Here is a 23,189-nt window from a genome sequence, read left to right on the forward strand (position 1 = left end):
CAAACCCGAGACAAACCAAACTAGGATCGCCACTGGACTCGGAGCCTTCGACCGAAGCCGACCACCCTCATCACCGGCTACCCAATTCACTCCTACCAGAAAACCAGATGAAGACAAGAGCAAACTAACATGCACTTACTGTGGAGGAAAGAGGCATACCCAGGAAACCTGCTTCCACCTTCATGGATTTCCAGAATGGTGGCAGGAGATAAAGAGAAATCGGCAAAACAGGAAGCGCAACGGAGGAAGCGGTGCAAGAGCATCGATTGGTGTAGCGGGTGGAGACCGAGCCACCTACGCTGACGGAGCAGCGGGCGGCATCGACAAACCCTCGTCGGCAACCAATCTGGCGGTGGGAGCAACGACAACCAATACCCCACTAATTCAACATCCCAACGGCGGTGGGAGCAGTGGCACCTCCACAAACGGCGCAAATCCGACCAACATAGCCAAAGCTTCGATCTCCATCAACAAAAATTGGACAGAAGGTAAAGCTAGGGTTCCGGTGAAAAATGGTGCAGGTGACCAGGGAGAGGGTAGGATTTCAGTTCAAGTGGCTGATTCCGATAAGGAGTCGGCTAGGGTGGCGGAATCGACGGCGGAGCCGTCGAATGAGGCGGCGAGAAACGGAGCGGACGAATGGGAGCGAAGGAGACGGCTAGGGTTTTTTAACCCTTCCCCTCACATTTTGCAATTAACCCCCCAACTCAGCATTTATCCCCAATTTCACCCCACCCAGAAACCCCTTTCGAAAAAACCCCCAAAACACCCTACTATTAAAATCCAATAAAACATCTCCAATTTATGAAAATTCAAAAATTCTACCCCAAAAATTTGAATTGTTGCCTGCAGTCACATGTGCAAACTATTTTCAAGCTTTTCGACTGTGGGGCAACCGACACCATGTCTTTTGATGAGTCAGATTTTCATGAAATTACCCAATCCACAAAACATTATGTCCAAACAGCCAGTGGGGAAATAGCACATGTGCAGGGGAAGGGCACTATCACTGTCTCACCAACTCTTCGCCTCTCGAACTGTCTTTATGTTCCATCATTATCCCACAAACTCTTGTCGGTCAGTCATGTCACAAAAGATCTTAATTGCAAGTTACTAATGCAGCCTCGGTTTTGCATGTTCCAGGATATCAAAACAGGGACGATAGTTGGGCGTGGCACTGAGCGGCATGGATTGTACTACGTGGATGAGATTGCCCAACAGAGTACTGCGATGCTGACTCACGGACTGACTGACAGACACATTTGGTTCTTGCATAGCCGGTTAGGGCACCCATCTATAGGATATCTTTACCTACTCTTTCCTGAGTTAGTTTCTTCTTCGTATGTCTTGAATTGTAAAACTTGTGTGTTGGCAAAAAGTCATAGACATTCTTTCAAATTGAACAATACTAGAGAAAAAACTCTTTTTGCCTTAATTCATTCTGATGTGTGGGGCCCGACCTCTGTTACTGGGGGACAAGGATTTCAATATGTTTTTTGCTATTTATTGATGATTTCTCTCGCATGACTTGGATCTATTTTTTGAAAACTAAATCAGAGGTTTTTGACAAATTCACTGAGTTATATAATCTTGTTCAAACCCAATACAACTCCAAAATTCAAATCCTTTGATCTGACAATGGGAGGGAATATGTGAACTCTAAGATGCAATCTTTCTTCTCCGAAAAAGGCTTAGTCCACCAAACCTCTTGTCCATATACACCAGAACAAAATGGGGTCGTCGAGCGAAAAAATCGATATATCCTTGAAATCACCCGAGCTCTCTCGAATCCAATATCCCGAAATCCTTTTGGCCAGAAGCCATCGCCACTGTTGTTTACCTACTAAATTGTCTTCCCACGTGAATCCTCAATTTCAAAACTCCCCTAGATATCTTCTCTTCCCTAAACTCGGTCTCGTCCTCCTTACATCTCGATCCCAAAATCTTTGGCTATACAGTGTTTGTACACATTCCCAAACATGATCGTGATAAATTCTCACCTTGTGCAGTCAAATTTGTCTTCTTGGGATATGGAAAAAATCTGAAAGGTTATCGTTGCTATGACCCTTCAACAGATCGCATGTATACCACTATGAATTGCGACTTTGTTGAGAGTGAATATTTCTATAGCCAATCTAGCGGTCAGGGGGAGAGTGAATTGGAAAATTCGGGATGTGACGCCCTAAATTGGCTACCTCTTTGGGGAGAAACCGTTCAGGGGGGGAGGGAAAATACCCAAAATGACATGCTTGGCCAAAGCCCTGGCACAGAAGTCGGTCCAACAGAGGAAGTTAGCGGTACCTCCGGGCAGTCAGACTCCCTAGAACAGAACACACTGCTCTGGACACTACCGAGCTATCTGACCAGTCTTTGAATCCTGAGGTAATTCTTTCAGATCCCGATATTGGTAATTCAACTGAAACCACTAACAGTGACATGAGCCATGCAGATGAATCGTGTACAGAACAAAAGACACGGCACTATGAATTACCCCAGAGAAGCATGAGGGGTGTTCCTCCCCGAAGATATTCGCCAAACTGGAAAGGATGAAAATCTCGATACTCTGTTGCAAACCTAACACAAGGGCACCTCACTGAAATGGCAAGGGCATTTGAGGCTACACTCTATGAAGAAGAAGAAATTTCGCAATCCTTCGAAATGGCGATGAAGCACAAACATTGGAGGGAAGCCATGAAGAAAGAGATTGATGCCTTGATAAAAAATAAAACATGGGAAAAGTGCACTCTACCTCCAGGAAAGAAACCAGTAGGATGTCGTTGGATCTTCACCATAAAAAGACGTGCAGATGGTTCAATCGAGAGATATGGTTTCAAACAGAGTCATTCAGATCACACGTTGTTCCTAAAGAAGAGGAACAAAAACATGACATGTCTAATCATATATGTTGACGACATGATCATAACTGGAGATGATGCCGAAGAAATTCAAAACCTGAAAGAGAATCTTTTCAAGGAATTTGAAATGAAGGACGTGGGAGATTTAAAGTACTTCCTAGGAATTAAAGTGTTGAGATCAAAACACGGAATATTTCTAAGACATAAAAAGTATGTACTTGACATGCTAGTGGAAACAGGTCTACTGGACTGCAAGCCCGCCGAAACTCCAATGGTACCCAACCATGGACTGAAAATTATGGATGGAGCTATGCCTATAGACCGAGAAAGATATCAACGGTTAGTAGGAAAACTCCCCTATCTTTCTCACGCTAGACCGGACATCACATATGCAGTTGGAGTTGTCAGTCAATTCATGCACCAGCCTCAAGAAGACCATATGGACGCCGCCATGAGAATAGTGAGGTACCTTAAGGGGACAACCAGTTACGGGGTCTTCTTAGAAAAAAAAAAGAAGACATGGAAATTGATGGATACACTGATGCTGATTAGGCAAGCAATCCAGTTGACAGAAAATCCACTGGAGGATATTTTACCTTTGTTGGGGGTAACTTAGTCACCTGGAGGAGTAAGAAGCAAAAATTTGTTTCCCTATTTAGCGCGGAAGCTGAATTTCGAGGAATTAGAAGTGGCCTGATGGAAATATTATGGTTAAGAATGCTGTTAACGGAAATTGGCTTTACACCTACTCGAAAAAGTCAACTTTTTTATGACAACAAAGCAGCTATCAGCATCTTAGAGAATCCCGTTCAGTATGACAGAATAAAACATGTCGAAGTTGATCGTCACTTCATCAAGGAAAAACTTGAAGGAGGTATTATTGAATTCCCATTCGTACGATCTGAGGAACAACTTGCAGACATTCTGACCAAGGCACTCAGTCTAAAAGTTTTCAAAGAATTTCTTGGCAAGTTTAGTATCGGAGATACTGTTGCTCAACTTGAGGGGGAGTGTTGGAAATATAAGACATAAGTGGCCGCCAACTATTTATTATAGTGGAAGTTCCTAGAGTACATTCCAGGCTGTATAGTTCCTAGTAAAGTAGAGTTCCAAGTCTCATTAATTGTGTAGTTGAAAAGTCTCAAAATCCTTATAAATACTAGGGTGATGAGTAGTTCATACACAATAACAAATACATAAGAAATATTTTCTCTCTACACTTTATCTTTACAAATGTCTATCCAATCTTTCTTTGCCTCTCTTGATTACCATCTTTAAGAATTCCTTCTCTCTTACTTTACTCTCTCATCTTCACACACAAAACAAAATTACATAAATTCCCGTGCCGCCCAAGGAATGGGTCATTTTCATTGGGACGGAGGGAGTACTAGCAGAATGCTCCCATGATTAATTATGTCATCCAAAATGGACCATCCATCACCCATCCCGTTACGCGCCACCCCATATAGATTTTACTACTGTAATACTCTTTCCATCACATTACTTGCATTTTTCGGTTTTGGCTTCCCTAACTATATACAATATTTCTATTTTAAATACTCTCCACGTCCTCGAAAATTTGTCCCATTTTTTCATTTTTGCTCGTCCCATTTAACTTTTTACCATTCTTGGTAGTGGACCACATTTTCCACTAACTCATTTGTACTCATATTTTATTATAAAACTAATATATAAGCAGGATCCATATTGCACTAACTTTTTCATTACATTTTTTAAAATTTGTGTTGTGTCAAAGTGGGACAATATTTGGGGATGAAGGGAGTAAGAATTGTGATATTCAATTTATAAGTATATTATAATTAATTAAGTGTTCTTTTATTAAGTGATTTTTCATTACACTTAAAATACTAATTTAATTATATTAAAAATTAATATTAAATTTACGAATGAAAAAAAAGTGTGAATAATATGAGACGAATGAAATATAATCTAGCGTCTCAAGATGATGAGGTTAATTAGGATATAGTACTATGTGAGTAGTAGTATTTACCATTACAATGTTTGTCATCAAAAATAAATTTGTCTTAATGTAAGTATACTTCCGAAAAAAAATATCAAATGTTTACGAAAATTCATATCTATCCACCATCAAATTTGTTCTGTTCGCAAATGATAATATTCACAAGTATCGTTTCTTAAGGTATCCACTATGGGGAGCCCGCGGCTATAGCCGCGGGTTGGGGCGGAGGGCGGGCGGGCTATAGTGGAGAAGTTGTCCGCCCGCGGGGCGGACACCAAAATGGGGGCGGTAGGGGGCGGACGGGCTTCAGCCGACTCCGGGGCGAGGACGTGGCGAAATGGGGGCGAACGCGGCTATAGGCGCGGCGCCTATAGTGGCGGCACCGACCGTCGCGGTTATAGCCGATTTTAATTTTAATTTTAATTTTAATTCTACTTCGTATAGTCGTGTTCTTCTAATTACGTATAGCCTGATAAATTTGTTCATAATTACTTGAAACATTATAAAATGAAAGTTGATTATAAAATTTGGGGCTATTGGAGGTGTCCACTATAGTGGCGGACACAAAATTTTGGGGCTATGGACAACAAAACTGGGGCGGGGCTATGGGCGTGTCCGCCTTATAGTGGACACTCTTACGTTACTTGATTACTACATTACCAAAAGAAAAATATTTCTATACTAATAGGAGTAGTTTATTACTATAACTATGATTCATTAGATTAGAGTTAATCACTCGATGGCAAAGTTATAATTTCATGCATTTTGTAGTGCAATTTAGTGCCTACTTCCATACCCATACCTGCATTGGTTCACATTTTCAGCGAGATTTTTTTAGTAGGCCTCGCCAAACCTCAACAATCAACATCAATATCAACATCTACCGAATCACACGCTCACCACCAAACCGTGACCCCCACGCGCCGCCGTATTGAATTAATGCTCCGCTGTAATTAATAATGTAAGTTTCATCGCTAATTACAAATGCTACGGTCCAAACACTAGTTTAAATTAATAGGAGTAGTATTAATTAAAATATTCAAGTGTTAGTACTAATTATCTCTTGCGCAATTTATCGCTGCAAGCATAGGCCAATAGAGTTGCACTTCCCGTCTTTGAACTTCCCACGCGCTCCGAATTTTATAGCGTTTAAATAATTCTTGTTTTAATCTCGATAATAATTCCTCATTAGATTTTCTCTCTATACTGAAATTTATTTACCCGGCTTTCGCTATTTCGTTCATGATTTCATCTCTCCTCCAATTGCCTCTTCTCTGCGTCGGTTGAGAGAGAGAGATAGAGGCGAAAAAGAAGGAGAGAGGGAGCGAAGTGCAGCACAAAATTCTCTATTTGCGGTCTCCGTATTCAAACACCAATACATACACTGGTTACTGTAATTATTCCTTCCTTCTCCACCATTCCTCTGCCCTCATTTGCTTCCCGCATGCACTTTTCGCCGCAGGTATAGCTGCGTATCTTAGAAACCTAGTGGATTGAAACATAACGATGTTCAACCTCAATCTGGCAATTGATCCGACCGCCGATCCAACCGAAACGGCGTCGGATAACCACTTCGATCAGATGGAACACTCCGGCAGCTCCACCTCCTCCGTTGTTAATGTGGAGACGTCGAGCACCGCCGGCGATGACATCTCCTTCTCGGATCACTTCGTCGGTTTCGACATATGGAAGATCAACGGCGAGAGCGACAAATCGAGCTGCGGTTACGTGACGAAGGAGTTTTTTCCGGTGAGTGGCCGGGAGGAGCGGATGCAGTGCTTGGGTCTCTCCGGGAACCGCCATGAGCTGGCAGAGCTGAGGATTCTCGCTCAGGAGCAGCACCAACAGAAGCGGCAGCTAGTGAAGAAGAGTCGGCGGGGACCGAGGTCGCGCAGCTCTCAGTATCGCGGCGTCACATTCTATCGCCGCACCGGACGTTGGGAATCACACATTTGGTATCGTTTCAATCATCTTATTTTATTCAATTCAATTCCATAAACTTATTCTGACAGTTTACTATTATGAATACTATTAAAATTACAATTTCCTAAATGTTCGATATTCTAGTCCAATAAGTATTGTTAAAATAAACAGTTACAGTTCACTATTGAGTTTTGTCAAAAGTCAGCACTTAGCAGGGTTGAGTAACTAGGTAACCGATCGTATGCGCTACATTTTGTGCTTTTGTACATGACTGGTTTTACTTGTTTGATGATCATGTATCCTTTTTCGCGACTTAGATTGGATTTCTGCGTAGGAATTGATAATTAAGGTTTTCCTATGTGATTGGTGCAGGGACTGTGGCAAACAAGTTTATTTAGGTAAGAAGGTTTAAATGAATTGCTATAAATGCCCCCTCTTTTGTCGAGCTATTGTTTTTTCATGGTACTGATATTTTGGAAACCTGCTGGGAAACGGGACTTGTAGGTGGATTTGACACAGCACATGCTGCGGCTCGGTAAGAGAGTTCATTCTGAGTTAAGGTTAAAAATGTGAGGGCTAAGGAGTTGTAGTTGATTGAGTCATGTGACCCCTCGGATTCAAACTGTAGGGCATACGACCGTGCTGCAATTAAGTTCCGTGGACTGGATGCAGACATCAATTTTAATGTCTGTGATTATGATGAAGATCTTAAGCAGGTTTGTTGTGCTTGCTATGGTGTATTAGTTGATGTTTTAATCTGAGCTTCTGATACTTGGGTTTCTTTCTTTCTTTCTTTCTTTACTCAACAGATGAGGAACTTAACAAAGGAAGAATTTGTGCACATACTCCGCCGCCAGAGCACTGGATTTTCAAGGGGGAGCTCGCAGTATAGGGGAGTGACTTTGCACAAATGTGGAAGATGGGAAGCTCGGATGGGGCAGTTTCTAGGCAAGAAGTAAGATGGCTCTAGAATCACTCACATTTCAGTATCTCAAGGATCTTTTGTTATTATGTGGCTGTTGCTAGTCATTGCCAGAAAATCTTGTAATTTGAAGTAATGGGCAATATTTGTGTGCAGGTATATCTATCTTGGATTGTTTGACAGTGAGATAGAAGCTGCAAGGTCTGGTCTCATCAGTATCAGCAACTGTGTTGATGATTCATTTGGTGTAATTATCTTACTAATAAACTAATTATGCTAATGTGTTTCAGGGCATATGACAAGGCTGCTATCAAGTGCAACGGAAGAGAGGCAGTCACCAACTTTGAGCCGAGCACATATGAAGAGGAGTTGAGCTTGGAGGAACCCATTGGAGGTACTATTCCCTTGAAATGACATTTGTGTGGTTGTAGGTTTACTCATTTTCCTCTACCTTGTTATATCCAGCTAGCGATCTGCATAATCTAGATCTAAATTTGAGTATTGCTCCTCCTGAAAGAGTCCTCTGGGAAATTCATAATATGGAGACGGAGAGCTTTCAGATCAACTATGGCTCAATCAATCTTCCTGAAAGCGGAATAAAGGTAATTCAGCAGAGATTTGGATATGGAGTTATCCCCTGACTACTTGGGAGATTGTGGTGATGTTTCTCTCTCAGCATGTGAGCACAGCACTTGCTAAGCCATCCTTCTGTTGCACTTGCAGGGCTCTGCTTCAGCCTCTGTTGCAGCTCAATTACCCCATGAACCTGGAAATGTATCTCAATACCCTCTCATGTGGAGGGGAGCCGATTCCTGCTTTCGTCCCGTTTATGAGGTAATAGTGCTTCAAAACTTATTTGGGTATCAATGTTTTTAAACTGTTTCATTAGTAATGCTGATAAAATAATTTTTTATCATGATAAGTTTGATTTCTGTTTTGGTATCTGCAGGGAACAACAATAGGGAAGGTTGTTGAAGTAAATCCTTTAGCAAATTGGACAAGGGATCATCATCATCCCTCACCACTCTTCTCTACTGCAGCATCATCAGGATTCGCTACTTCATCAGGCCCCATCCATCGTCAGTTGCCTTTCACTGCAACGCCCCCACACCATTATCTCTCACCCGTCACCACTTTGAACAATGGATCTCATTTCTACTAGAGGTGATCAGTTAGCACAAATGATCCAAGGTTCTTCCTAACTACGTTCCACGGTTTTTTACTACACCGCTTTGATATTTGATGAGATCTTAATTGTGCATTTGTGTTACTTCAACTTGTTTCGGTTTCAAACTGAATGCGGAATCCACATTATTGTCATCTTTCTTGGCCTATTTGGTAATGGGTTTTTAACTTTTTGTAGATAATTGTTTCAGCATATTGAATTAGCATTTCTGTTATGGAGCTTGTTAGGTAGGAAAAATAAATGCTAAACCAATCTCTTGTACTACGACTGAAGGCATAACGATGGGGTGACTTTTGTTTTTACTTATTGTTTCTATCAAAAATGAATTTTGAAGTAATAGTTGTAGAAAAGAGTGGGTATGTATTGTCCGAAAAGGTGATGCTTTTAGCCTGAACATTAAAAGGAGTATCCTAGTACTAGTGTTTATGTTTCCTGTGCTCCAACGTGGTAGCATCGGCATGGAGCTGTCCATTCATTGTGAATTTAATGGATTGTTAGTAAGTCCTCCATTTACTCATCTACTACTATGTAGGGACTCCATCTCACTAGTTGCTTTTTTTCTTCAATCATCGTTTTCAACCCCCTCTGTTTCTTTTTTGTTTTCTTATTCAAAGATAAGATTTGAATATGAAAGCAACAGTCTATTATTGTGTTGAAATAGCACTTAGTCTACATTATCATCTGCTTCTTTATACCCCTTTACAATAAAAAATTTAAGTTTAATTTTCACTCTTTTTTCATTTGAGTATCGCCTTAATAACATTACAACTCGTCATATCTTATTTGAGTTGAGTGGACTAGACCACAGGTGAGACCATTATTGAAGTGAGTAAAAATGAAAAGATATGGATGGTGCAGTCTTTTCCGGTTAGTGTGGCAGTCATTCTCCCTCCCCAACATCAAAGGCCCTAGCTAGCCTAGGTCACTATGCTTGATTGCCCAACTCCTAATTAATCAAAGTTAATTAGATGTGACATTTCTATTTTACTTTCATGTCTCTTTTTATTCATTATTCATCAAAAGTTTTGACAGCCAATTTCGCCACTATACTATTAAAATTCGCCGATCCAATATGAGATATACTCCATTTATTTTCATACACAGAGAGTATCTTATTAATGATGGTGAAGTGATACGCGGTGTCCTATCTTGTTATAGTGATAAACAATCTTAGTGATGGTGAAAAATATTAAAAGGGAGGTGAGGAGGGGCGGGGTAGCTGGAATTTTATCATTTATAATGAGAAATACAAGTACACAACTGAAACGTGGATTTGGTGATCAAATTTTGGGATTGAATAATTCAATATCATAAAACCCATAGGAGACAAGGGGGGATAAACTGATACGAGCAACTCGATAAGGCACGACGAGGAACCATCGACAGTTGAGGAAGCGCCGGCGACGGCCAAGAAAGCAGCGAAGCAGGGACAACCGAAGAAGAGCGAGAGGCCTACAGAAGCACGATCGTTGAGGCCGAGGGATCGAATCAAGCCACCGCAGAAGTTAGCAAATTACGTCGCCAAGTAGCGACGTAAAGGAAGAGGAGCTGCTCTGTTTTTGGACTTTCCTTATTCTCGTTCGTTTCTTTTAATTATTTAGTCATGGATTATTAATTATTTTATTGTAATTGCGTCGGGCGGTTTATAAGCCCCGTTCGGGTTTTCTTCGTTGGTTCTTTCCCGAACGTATAGGTTAGGTCGAATCAACCCTAGGGTCTTAGTATAAATAGGGCCATTATTTCATTATTTTGATCATCAATATACACATCAACTATTCTGGCCCAAACTTGAGCACCAAGAAACGAAACCCTACCGCTGACGACGAGCTTCTCGCTCGCGATCAGTCTCTTTCTCTCCCCGGAAAAGCCGCCGACCCAGATCTCCTGGGCGCCGGATACTCTCCGGACTTGTTTCTTGTCGTGTGATAATTGACGTTAGGAGTTGCGCTCTTAACAACTGGTGTCTTTCATTGCGTACTCACTATGGACGGATCCGATGTGGTTCTTCCTCTAGCCGGCTTGTTGACCGGCGGCAACACTCAAGAGATCATGACGAGTCAACCGCGTCGCGACTCATCAATCCCTCGCCGCGGCCCTCTCCCAAGGGGCGACCCACAAACGAGCGCCATACATATCGACGCCTCAGATTCGATGGACCCAATTTCTCTAGGGTTCGAGAAGATTATGCGGCGCTTTGATAAGTTGGAGTTCAGATTGGAGGCAACGGATAGGAGGGTGGACGATTTGGAGGCCCCCGATCATTCATGATCCGGATCCACCGTATTTTTCTGACGATCCTGAGAATTTCCCTCCGCGGAATCACCGTGCGGTTATGGCTTCCGACGGGGATGTCCCCCGGTTTTTCAACCACAGCCGGGGCGCTCGTGGTGGGGACATCCGCCGACGACGATTGGATTTGCGTGATCATCCGCGAAGGGAGGGCCGCATGGCTGCCCAGAACCAGGGGACTGCCTTCCATCGCGCGCGACCATACTCCATGCAGCGATCAGCGTGGGATAGGCCGGGGAGTCGTTTCCCTCAGGACTTGGATCGGGGATATGCCGGCTATCGTCAACACACGTCTTGGGATCCACCCTTACACCGCCAGAGCAATGGCCAGGGTAGGTCAGAGACACCGCGTGATCTGGACATGAAGGCGCCCCGCTTCGACGGTTCGGACGCTTCAAATTGGATTTCTAGAGTCGAATACTATTTCGACCATTTACAGATGGCAGATGAAGATCGTCTTCATTACGTGGTAATGTTATTCCAGCCACCGGCTGCGGAATGGATTTTCAACTACCGAGCTAACAATCCGGTAGTCACGTGGTTGGAATTTCTTGAGGATGTCCGCCATAGGTTCGACCCACAGAGCTTCCGTAATTGTGCTGGTCCTTTATCGAAGCTAGTGCAGACAGGCAGCGTAGCGGAGTATCACGATGCCTTTGACAGATACCTTAACAGAGTGCAGGGTATTTCCGAGGAGGCACTCATTCCAATCTTCGTCACGGGTCTAAAGGAACCCATTCAGGAGAAGGTTGAGTTGCAGCAGCCGTCCTCCTTGGCCGAGGCCATGGCTCTGGCATTACGGCTCGCAGCGTCGCACGAAGACCGCCATTCTCAGCACGTCCGAGGTAAATGGAGCGGGAGGGATAACCGCTTCACATCAGCTTTTGGCGGCTCAGCCGCCCAGGGCCCCCCTCCAGTCAGCAAACTTCGGGCCTACCGTCCCCTCCCCAGCCGAAGGAGACTGCCAAACCGGGTTTTCGTCCCATCCGGGTCTCGAATGCGGAAAAAGCCGAGCGTTCCCGGAAAGGATTATGCTACCATTGTCCGGACAAATGGGTGCCGGGCCACGTTTGTAAATTGAAGGTCTTGTGTTACATAGGCGACGACGAGGCAGTAGACGAGCTTGACGACACAGATACGGGTGACGACCCGGAAACAATGATCACTGCCGATCTCTCACATCTCCATACTTTGTCAGGGACTGGTAAGTCACGGCCTTTCAATGTGATAGGCACAATTGGGAAGACTACCGTGAGCATACTTATCGATACAGGGAGTAATCACGATTTCCTCCATCCACGGGTGGCGGAGCAGTTGCACCTGTCCTTGACCCCGATCCGGCCGTTTTGGGTCTATGTCGGCAACAGAGCATCCCTGATTTGCTCACACGTAGCACGCTGGACCAAACTATCAATTCAGGGGGTCGATTTCCTTCTGGACTTGCACATCATGGAAATTCATGGTCCTGATATTGTGCTCGGGATGGATTGGTTGGAGTCATTGGGGAAGATCTCGGCTGATTTTGTGGGAAAGACGTTGGAATTCTCCCAGAATGGAGTGGCGATAGCACTGCGGGGGGTATAACCATCACCTCGCCTTATTTCCTTGCAATCTCTAGCCATGCTGGCAGGCCATTCCACGGAAAATGAGTTCTATGAGATCGTTCGAATCGACCCTCATGTGCACGATCTAGGGACAGCGACGGTCGAGGACTTTCCTCGAGATGTCCCGCCAGCGGTGCAGTCGGTGTTGGATAAATATCGTCCAGTTTTTGAGGTTCCAACGGGGATGCCGCCGCAGAGCGAGTATGATCATCGCATCCACTTACTTCCTAATGCTAAACCGGTGAATGTGCGGCCCTATAGGTATCCTTATTTTCAGAAAAATGAGATAGAAAGGCAGGTGCACGAGATGCTAACACAGGGGATTATTCAACGGAGTCAGAGCCCGTTCTCCTCCCCAGTTTTGTTGATTAGAAAGAAGGATGGTTCATTTCGGTTTTGCATTGACTACAGGGCCTTGAACATGGCAACGGTACCGGACCACTTCCCGATCCCCACAGCGGATGAACTCTTCGACGAGCTAGGTCGCGCCAAATTTTTCACAAAGTTAGATTTGAGGTCCGGGTACCATCAGATTCGCATGCATGATGCCGACGTGTATAAGACGGCCTTCAGGACACACGATGGCCATTTTGAGTTCCTGGTCATGCCTTTCGGACTGACCAATGCCCCGTCGACGTTTCAAGCAGCAATGAATGGGATTTTGAATGAGCTTAATCCATTTCCACTAGTAACTGTCCCACCGAAGATGACCCAAAACGACTCATTACCAAAAATGAAAACCCATTTATCTTTACTTTATTCCATCTTCCTTACTTATTCTCTTCACCTAACAAACAAAATAAAACTGCATAAATTCTCGTGCTGCCCAAGGAATGAGTCATCTTCCTTGGGACGGACGGAGGGAGTACAAAAATATGACACAAATTCAACTAAATTTTTTTCACACATTTTCCATTGAATTTCTTAAAATCTACATTGAGCAAGACATTTGATCCATGCAAATGCAGTACCATTATTTTGTTTAGAACATGTGCGCATGGAGTTGTGCATTTCATCGAGTAGTTTGGTTCTTGAAAAAAAGGAGCATAGCATTTACTTGTATGAGTTGTCATTTCTGGCCTTCTCCTACTTCAACAAGGCAATTGCAGCCTTACTCCATTTAGTACCAAGGAACATGAGTTTCCACCAATGGATAATGTTAATATAGGCACTCACAAACATCCATTAGTCGTTTCACAAAAGAGTATTGTTCAATTCATACAACTGAAGAAAAAGAAAGTCATGTTTTTATTGTAAGTGCAACCTTTTGAAGTTGTTTATTAGTATCCTGGGAAAATGTCTGCAAGATTGCTAATCGATTTCCAATGCTCATTTTCACCCTTACTTGATACTAGAATATTCCATTCTCGAACCCTTTTTCTATTTTATTTTTTTTTTACAAAAATTGGTACTACACGATATTATTCTGAATCTCATGGCCCTATTAGGTTGCTAACCTATTTCAAAAGTTCATATTTTTAGAAACGAACGGAGTACAAAATTTCATTTATAAATGGTTTGCTATGATTTAATTATCTGAAATACAGAAGATATGAACTAGATTAGTAAATGTCGGCACAACATTTTTTTTATATAATGAAAATGTTATAAAGGAAATCGATGTGAATATATCACGTTGAAGGATAAATTGAATATTCATCAGTTATCAGTTGTATTTCCATTGGAAATTGGGAATAGATCTTTGTGAATTGTGTGTATTAAGAAATTTAACACTAATAGGACTACTTGTTGTTGATGGGCTAAGAGCATCCACAATAGCGCCTAGCGCACCGCTTAGCCGAGCGGTGCGCTAGGCGGTGCGCTAGGCGAACTATTGCAAGCCCCTAGCCGATTTCGCGGAAAAAAACCGCCTAGCGCTTGGCGGTTCCGCGGCGCTAGGCGATCCGCTAGGCGCTATTGCAGCGTCCGGATCGCCTAGCGCACCGCCTAGCGCGAATTTTTAATTTTTTTTTTGTTTCCGAAACACTATATATACACGACTTGCCCGTCATTTTCATTCGCACCACTTGTATTAACGAGTACTCTCTCTATCTTAATTTCTGTACAAGATCAACACCTAGAAATGAGTAACGCTGGTGGTAGTGGTGGGAGTGGTGGGGATGCTGAGGAGTACGAGCGTATAATGAACGAAGCGCTAGAGGCCTATACGAACCGTGAGATTGATCAATGGATGCAGAGGGCCTTGCAGCCGGCGGTACCTCGACCTCGACCAGTGGTAACACCGCCGAGCGGTGATTGATCGTGATCACGTAGCTGCACATCAGCGCCTATACGAAGACTACTTCGCACAGGAGCCGCGGTTCAACGCCAACCTTTTCAGGCGCCGTTTTAGGATGCGCAGGTCCCTGTTTATGCGTATTGTTAACGGATTGGAGCAACGATATCTGTATTTCTGCTTTAGGCACGATGCGGCTGGAAGACCCGGCCACACTCCTATTCAAAAGTGCACTGCGGCAATCCGGCAGTTGGCCTACGGAGGCGCTGCAGACATGTGGAACGAGTACCTCCACATCGGTGAGACGACTGCCCTGGAGTGTATGAAGTATTTCTGTCAGGGCGTGATTGAAATATTCGGTGATCAGTACCTTCGAAGCCATACCCCCGATGACTGCCGGGATCTGCTGCGGATGCACGGGGAACAGCATGGGTTCCCAGGGATGTTAGGCAGCATAGATTGTATGCATTGGGAGTGGAAGAACTGCCCCGCCGCCTGGAAGGGGATGTACACTACCGGCTACAAGGGAAAGAATCCCACGATGATCCTCGAGGCCGTAGCTGATTACCGGCTGTGGATTTGGCATGCGTATTTTGGGATAGCTGGTTCGAACAACGACCTCAATGTCCTCAACTCGTCGCCACTTTTCAACGAGCAGTGTCAGGGTGTCGGTCCGGCCATCAGTTTTGTCGCCAACGACAACCGACATGATATGGGCTACTACTTGGAGGATGGGATATACCCTAGGTGGCCCGTCTTTGTGAAGACGATCCGATGCCCAGGAGATGAGAAGAAGGCCTACTTTGCAGCACGGCAGGAGTCGACGCGCAAGGACGTGGAACGCGCATTTGGTGTGTTCCAGGCTCGATGGGCGGCAGTTAAGGGGCCAACGCGTTTGTGGCACGTCGACTGCATTGCTGATATAATGTACGCCTGTATAATCATGCACAACATGATTGTCGAAGATGAAGGTGGACAACTGACTGATTGGGCCAACGACGATAATGAAGCTGGTCCAAGCCACGGCGTAGCCGCCCCTAACGTACGGAGTGGGGTACCCCACGATGAAGACGGCCGCCTCCAAGCACATGCCGACATGCGCCAAACGGAGGCTCATATTCGACTCCAAAAGGATTTAATTGAAGAGTTATGGGCGCGGAGGACTGCACGACGTTAGTTTTTTTTTAATTATGTAATTTTTTTTAATTAATGTACTTTTTAAATTTTATTAATATTAGTGAATTTTCTCGTTTTTGTGGCGTAAATTTAATTCTGTATATTGTGTGATTGTTAATTATTTCATTTTGTATATATTTGTTAATAGTGATGTGGATAGTATTATTAATGTTTCCCGTATATGTCTCGTAAATTAAATTCCGTATATTGTGTGATTGTTAATTATGTCATTTTATATAATTGTTATTAGTGATGTGGCTATTGATGTGGCTGGGCTATTTATGATGTGGCTAGGCTATGGCTGGGCTATTTATGATGTGACAGGAGGATTTTTAGTGCTGATGATGTGGCAGTGGCTAGGCTATGGCTAGGCTATTGCTGGACTATTCTTATTGTGGATGGCCTAAGGCATTAAAAGAGCAAGAACAGTAACTCGGCCTACTTAAAATTCTCAAGCCCAGTACGTATCCTTTTCGTGTGAATAAATAATGATACAGTAAATTCTCTAATTTCCAGATAGTACTTTCTCGTTACATCTGAAAAGTAGAAATATAATTTCAAACGTATTTTTAAAATTTGTGAATGTCCACATAAATTGTTCTCCCTACCTATGATACTCTACACGTGATTGCTATGTAGTACTTAATTCATTATTCAATAAAGGTTTTATTATAAGTAGTTTGATTGCTACTATTTTATTCATTTGGATTTTGCATGGTTTTAGAGGTTAGTTTTGTATGAATCTAATCATATTTTGTCTATTATTAGGCGCGTTTATATCTACTTCTCTATTATATTGGTATTTTGATCATTTTGTGAAAAATGTGTAGAAAAATGTACAAAATATGTGGATGTGCAGAAGCTTTGGTTCGAAATAGATTTTCTGGAGAATTTGAAGTTCAATTAGTCCATAAAGCATACCATTCTCTTCGTCTTCGAAAGAGTTTCGTGTGGATATCTTAAACGTCTCAATCGGAGGTCAGTAGAAGAAGTTTTAGCCGTTTTACAAAGACTGCGCGTAGCAGTGACGTAGGTGGCGACCCGCCAGTAACGCACGGGAAAAATATCGTAAGCAGCTGACGAGTATCCAACTTCGAGGCTCGACGAACCTGGCGACCCGCCAGGTTTGTCCGACTATGCTAATAATGGAAATTAGAGCCCTAATTAAGTAAATATGAAGAGGATGCCTCCTATACAACCTTACACGCCTCCTACCCCAAGAATACTAGTTTTCCACCTAGAAAGAGAAGAAACTTTTCGATTCATCTAGATAGTAGTTGAGGTTGGTTCGTGGTAATTAGGTTGACACTTCTTGTCTCTGTGGATACGATACTCTTGCTTATTGTTTGCTACATTAGCCTCGTACGCTTGCGAGTATACTTGTATTAAAAATAACTTGAGTACTATTCATTATTATATATAATTATTTATTTAAGATTAAATAGTGAGATTATTTTAGTTATATAACGTGACTAACTTAGTATTACTCGTCATTATATGATTATCCATCTATGATTAAATTATAATGTTAAATCTTATGATTTAATTATAATATATATTCAATAATGAGATATAATCTTTTAACTCAAATGGACCTATTATTAATGCGTATCAAATATTCATCTTTTATCTTGTCAAACGTTATTAGTAGTATGCATATTTATTTCACATAATATTTCATTATAGAACATGGAATAAGACATAAAATGGAGGTGGAATGAAGTCGGGAGTCAAGGATAATGTTTGAAAGCGGTTTCACTTACACTCGACCAGAGTGAAATGTGGCAAGAATCCACTCGACTAAAGTGGATTGAAAATGTGTTCAAAATCCACTCGAGAGTAGACTACAAAATCTCCAAATTAGAAAGTTACAGTCAATTCGAATGTTGATGCCCTCAACCACAATTTGACTGTTTTTTCAATCAGGTTTAAATGGCGGTTTTGGGTTCATTGGGGACATTTCAGAATGTCTAAAATCAAGGAAATGGAAAAAAGGAGTAGGTGATCCACATCCAATCTTCTTCATCTTAGCGACGGACGATAATCGGATAAGTGAGAAGTGAACCACCACGAGTTTTATATCTTTTGGTGTAATTTACATTATAATGTTTGACTAGTTTTCTCCATTTCTCGTGACACAATGTAGGGATTAAATTATGAATTTATGTTAACGATTATGAAATTATTTGGCTTCAATTCTATTCTTTTAATCATGTTCTTTTTTGCTATTATGGAGACGTCTATTTAGCATGAATATTATTAGCTTTCTAATGTCTCTTTTTTTGGTTATTAGACAAAAGATATTCATCGACAGACCCATTAACTATTTTCTGTGTTAATTTGTAAGCATCTCAAAGGGGACAATTGTGACCCATGAATTTAAACTTGTTCTATATAAAAAAAAGGAGCTCAATCCCCTAACTATTTAGCTTTCTGATGCCTCTTTAGTTTAGAAGATGAAATGATACTGTTTTAGATGAGTAATTAAGATTCTTGCTTGTTTAGTAGGAATTTCGGCGGAGAAAATATATTTATGATTTAGATTTTAGATTACTAAACTTTTGTAGGGTCTTTAATCTGTTGATTATGAATGTGTTGTTGGTTTTTAGGGTGTAGATTATTGATTAGTATAGTCCTGTATGGTTATTAATCTACAATTTAATTATATGTTAAGTGTTTAACTAACATCAATTCTACAATTTCCAAAGTTATGTTTGGTACTTCGGGAGTGAAAAGTAACCATAATTTGATCTCCGGCAAAGTGTCGAGAGCAATGGTCTCATTAGTGTAGTTTTCCCGCTTTCGCATATTTTTATTTTACATTCTTATTTTTAGTTAATCTTATCATCATTTTTCAAAAATTTATCGTTTTAGCCTACTTAATTAGCATCACAGCTCTTTGTGGTTTGATCTCGAAAATTATAATTGTCACTGTATTCTTGTGGTAGTTGTAGATTTAGGTAGAGATATCAGTGCAGTCCGCAATGTGTGAATTAGCCAACTTTAGAGGTTTATAGTTGGAAATTTTCAACCTGATAAAATTAGCCCACAATCCGAGTGGGCCAGACCCAAAACTTGATGGCTGGCCTGGTGAGTTGGACTTAGGTACACAACTATTTTTTATTATTTCTTCATGTTTGACACATAATTTGACTAATTATTTATATATATTCAATTTTATATTTAATATGTATGTTAGATTTTTATTAATATAATAAAAGATACAAAAAAAATTAAAAGTTCATATTAAATATAAGAAATATTCGATTAATATGATTTACAAATTTTCAAAAATATTTTTTTTATTTTTATTTGATTTATATAAATTTTTTATTAGTATTGTATTAATTTGTGTTTGAGTTTCAATATACATCTCAAAATTATCATAACTAATGTTTTACATCCTATAAATATGATTAATTTTCATCATGATACATTAGAATGACTATATGTTAATTAGTATATCGGTAACAGTCCAATTAGCCTGCAAGGCTAGCCCAAAACACAAACATTTAATGTTAAGATTAAATATTTATAACCTGGTAAAATCACAAAGACGATTCGTATGTCAAAAAGGATTAACCCAAAATCCACTAAGCTGTGAAAAAGATTAACCCAAAATCCACTAAGATGGCATGATTAACATCCCTAATTTTAAAGATAATAAAGAAAATATTGTATTCTTATAATAATAGAGTACTTTATTCATTTAAAATTGCACAATCGCTTGTTATATGCGTAATCAAACTTTTAAATTCGCTATTCCTAAAAAGCATCGTAAATAACTTTAGAGGTGCTTAAACGGTTCTCCGGTTCTCGGTTAACCGGAATCGGAACTGAAAAACCGGTTCCGGTTCCAGTATCGGTTCCTTGTTTTTTTAAAAACCGGTTCCGGTGAACCGGTTCTAACCGGAACCGACAGATTCCTAACCGGTAACCGGATTAGAATTAAATTTTATTTGTTTTATAATTTAATATACTAATAAATCTAACTCAATGCATTAATATTGAATTGAAATGAAATAATTTGAAATATTAAGTGATTTTTAGATTTAAAACGTGTTAAATTTGCGAACTTTGTTTATGAATAATTTAAAATATTTAAACCGTGATGTTTTGAATCTACAATTGTTTCTCAAATCCAATTTTGATGAACTAACAACTATGCATAGAACATTATAAGTTTGTTTTTCATCTCCAAAAGAGCTTATACAAATACAATATCATTTCATATGATAGAAATTTGACTTTATAACAAATTTGATGTAATAATTCGTTTATCATACACGATTTGTAACATGTTTGTGAATAATTTATTAATTGTTCCATTTTAAACTAAAAAAAGTGACAACAAGAACCATGAGTATTGGAAATTCCATTGAATATTTGTTTAGCCAAAAAAGGAAAATTGAAATTCAATTTTAAAACTCTTTTAAAAAAAATTGCTAACTTTTACAACTCCTGTTTTTTTTTTTAAAGAATTGTCATTATAAACTAGTCCGACCTGCTATTTGTTAATTCGTTTGATGATTCTTTACAAAATATTATTATTACACTTGACATCATTCTTACCCATCAATTAACAACATGAATATTGTTGTATTGTTGGTTTGTATATTTTGTGCTTTTATTTGAATTTTTAGGTATTATTTGTTATATTTCTATATATTAGATAATTATTTTTTAGTATTGAAATATTTAAAATTACAAACAAATTCAGATTAAAATTACATATTTTTATTTGTTCTTAACCGGTCGGTTCCAAACCGGTTTCGATTCAGATACCGGGTCTAAGATTTATGAAAAATTAAAACCGATTAACCGGTCAACCGGTCTGATTAAAATCGGAACTGGCCGAATAAGCAGGCCTAAATAACTTACTACTCCCTCCGTCCCATTCAAGATGACCACCTTTCCTTTTTTGTTTGTCCCAATCAAGATGACCACTTTCAAATTTTGGAAATAACCTAATCTCTCATCTCTCGTCATTAAAATATTCAACTATCTTTTTTCTTCTTACTTTATTCCACCTAACAACACTTCCTAAAATTCCGTGTCACTAAAAAATGTGGTCATCTTAAATGGAACGGATGGAATACCTTTCAATAAATTATTGTAATGTAAGTTGGTTTCATATTCTTATAAACTATAATCTACATTACATTTACCGTCTTTTTAACATTTGGGATGATTTAAAATTAGTTTTTAAACATTATAAAATAACATTATAAAAAGAACTCTTACATGTTCAAATGGATATAGTGCAGAGCATTCACAATGATGGTCTCGATGGCGAGATGGCTTGTCCTAGCGGAACGGGACACTAATGGGACATTGTTGCATGCATCTCCCCGTTAAGAGCTGCCCGTTGCGGAGACCAGTCTCCATCCGAGGAGGCGACGCGCCTGACACACGTAGCGCGATATGGAGTGTGCGGTGACGCCACTCCCCATGCGAGTGGGCGTCGTTTTGACCGTTAGAGTTTTACTTTAAAACAAATCAGAACAAATATAAAAAAATTTACACTTTGCAAAATATTATTGTTTTTCACTTTTTTTTCATTTTTTAACCTTTAATTCATCACCCATTTTATTCACATAAAAACTATCTCTCGCTCATTCATCTCTCATTTTTCTCTATAAAAATTATCATATGCATTCTTAATTGAAGTATGTCAAAAGGCATGGCACGAGACTGACGAAACCAAGCGACCCCCAAACTTCCACAACTCTTTTAATTGGAATGTTGTTCGTCGTTGTAACAGCAAACACTTTCCGAAACGAGCGACACATCACCTAACAATTGCACTCCTCATGTCTCGTCTGAACATGCCGTTGCCGCCGGAAAAGTAATTTTTTATGCTTTTTTAATTTGAATTATGTAAGTTTTAATTTTTAGGAATTTATAATTTCATTTTTCAAGTTTTTAATTAAGTTTTATTATTAACAAAGTATTTTTACTAATTTTATTTTTAAATTAAAGAATATAATAGTGAGATCTACGAATAGTTAAGGTATGAGAAAGATTGTTGCAGTTATTGTCTCTTAGTTCAGAGATGCAATAAAAAAATTCTACTACTATTTTAAAGTGGCTGGAGACCCATAAATAATTAAGGGTCAGCTCTCTGCGGAGAATACTGTTGTGAATGCTCTTCTAAAATTAATTTTATGATTAAATTATTGTTATAATTAGTGGATTCAGAATTTTTGATTTGGGGTGCGATAAATAAGTATAATGACTCGGAACTTCAAAATCCGACTTTAGCATTAATTAAGATTAACATAATATACCTTAATACTTGAATTTAAAATATATAATACCGACATAATGTTTATTGTATACAATAAAAATTACTATAGCAAGTTACTTCAATTTATATAAATAAAAAAATTAAAGCATTTATTTGAATTATACACTATAGCACTAAGGCAATGTTTATTGTACAAGAAAATATATATAATGTTGTTGTACAGAAGCAAAATATGTGTCAATTTACTTCAATTTTTATAGAGAAAAAAATAAAGGCCATTCATTTAAAATATATAACACTAGACTAGTGTAATGTTTATTTATTGTATAGAAGAATTGTCAGTTAACTACAGACCGAAACATAAACTAAGTGAAATACGGATGCACCACAAGACTCCTTAGTAATAAGTACATCCAAATATATGGAGTACTAGTAATTAACATGAAATTTGGGGATACAGTGTAATTAATACACGTGTTTCACCACCTTTGGTGTAGGTACGAGTTTTAAAAAATACTATAAAGAATAGCGAGTTGGAAAAGTTAGTAAAATATAAGACTTAGTATTTTTTTATATTATTTATATAACAAAATAAAATCTGAATAAAATGAGTTAATGGAATATAATACCTAATAAAAATGAAATATGACTTTTATTATTGAAATAACAAAATAGGACTCTTCTGTTTAGACTGAAGGAGCAATAGATATAGTAATTAATAAGAAAAAAAATGAGTGATTAACCAATTTGAGTCCGTCGCGCTTAAT

At 39.8% G+C, this 23,189-nt stretch overlaps 1 protein-coding gene across 1 annotated transcript; it reads left to right on the top strand.

Moving 5' to 3' along the window:
* Positions 1–5,947: 5,947 nt before the first annotated feature.
* LOC121764853 (AP2-like ethylene-responsive transcription factor TOE3) lies at positions 5,948–9,204 on the top strand. Its single transcript, XM_042160876.1, has 10 exons — positions 5,948–6,791; positions 7,132–7,157; positions 7,264–7,294; positions 7,388–7,475; positions 7,569–7,714; positions 7,838–7,882; positions 7,972–8,075; positions 8,147–8,283; positions 8,405–8,515; positions 8,631–9,204. The coding sequence occupies exons 1-10, from the start codon at positions 6,343–6,345 to the stop codon at positions 8,841–8,843; spliced, it is 1,350 nt and encodes a 449-aa protein (XP_042016810.1). The 5' UTR covers positions 5,948–6,342; the 3' UTR covers positions 8,844–9,204.
* The last annotated feature ends 13,985 nt before the right edge of the window (positions 9,205–23,189 follow it).

The sequence above is a fragment of the Salvia splendens genome, chromosome 14 (genome assembly GCF_004379255.2).
Source record: "Salvia splendens isolate huo1 chromosome 14, SspV2, whole genome shotgun sequence".
Taxonomy (NCBI): Eukaryota; Viridiplantae; Streptophyta; class Magnoliopsida; order Lamiales; family Lamiaceae; genus Salvia; species Salvia splendens.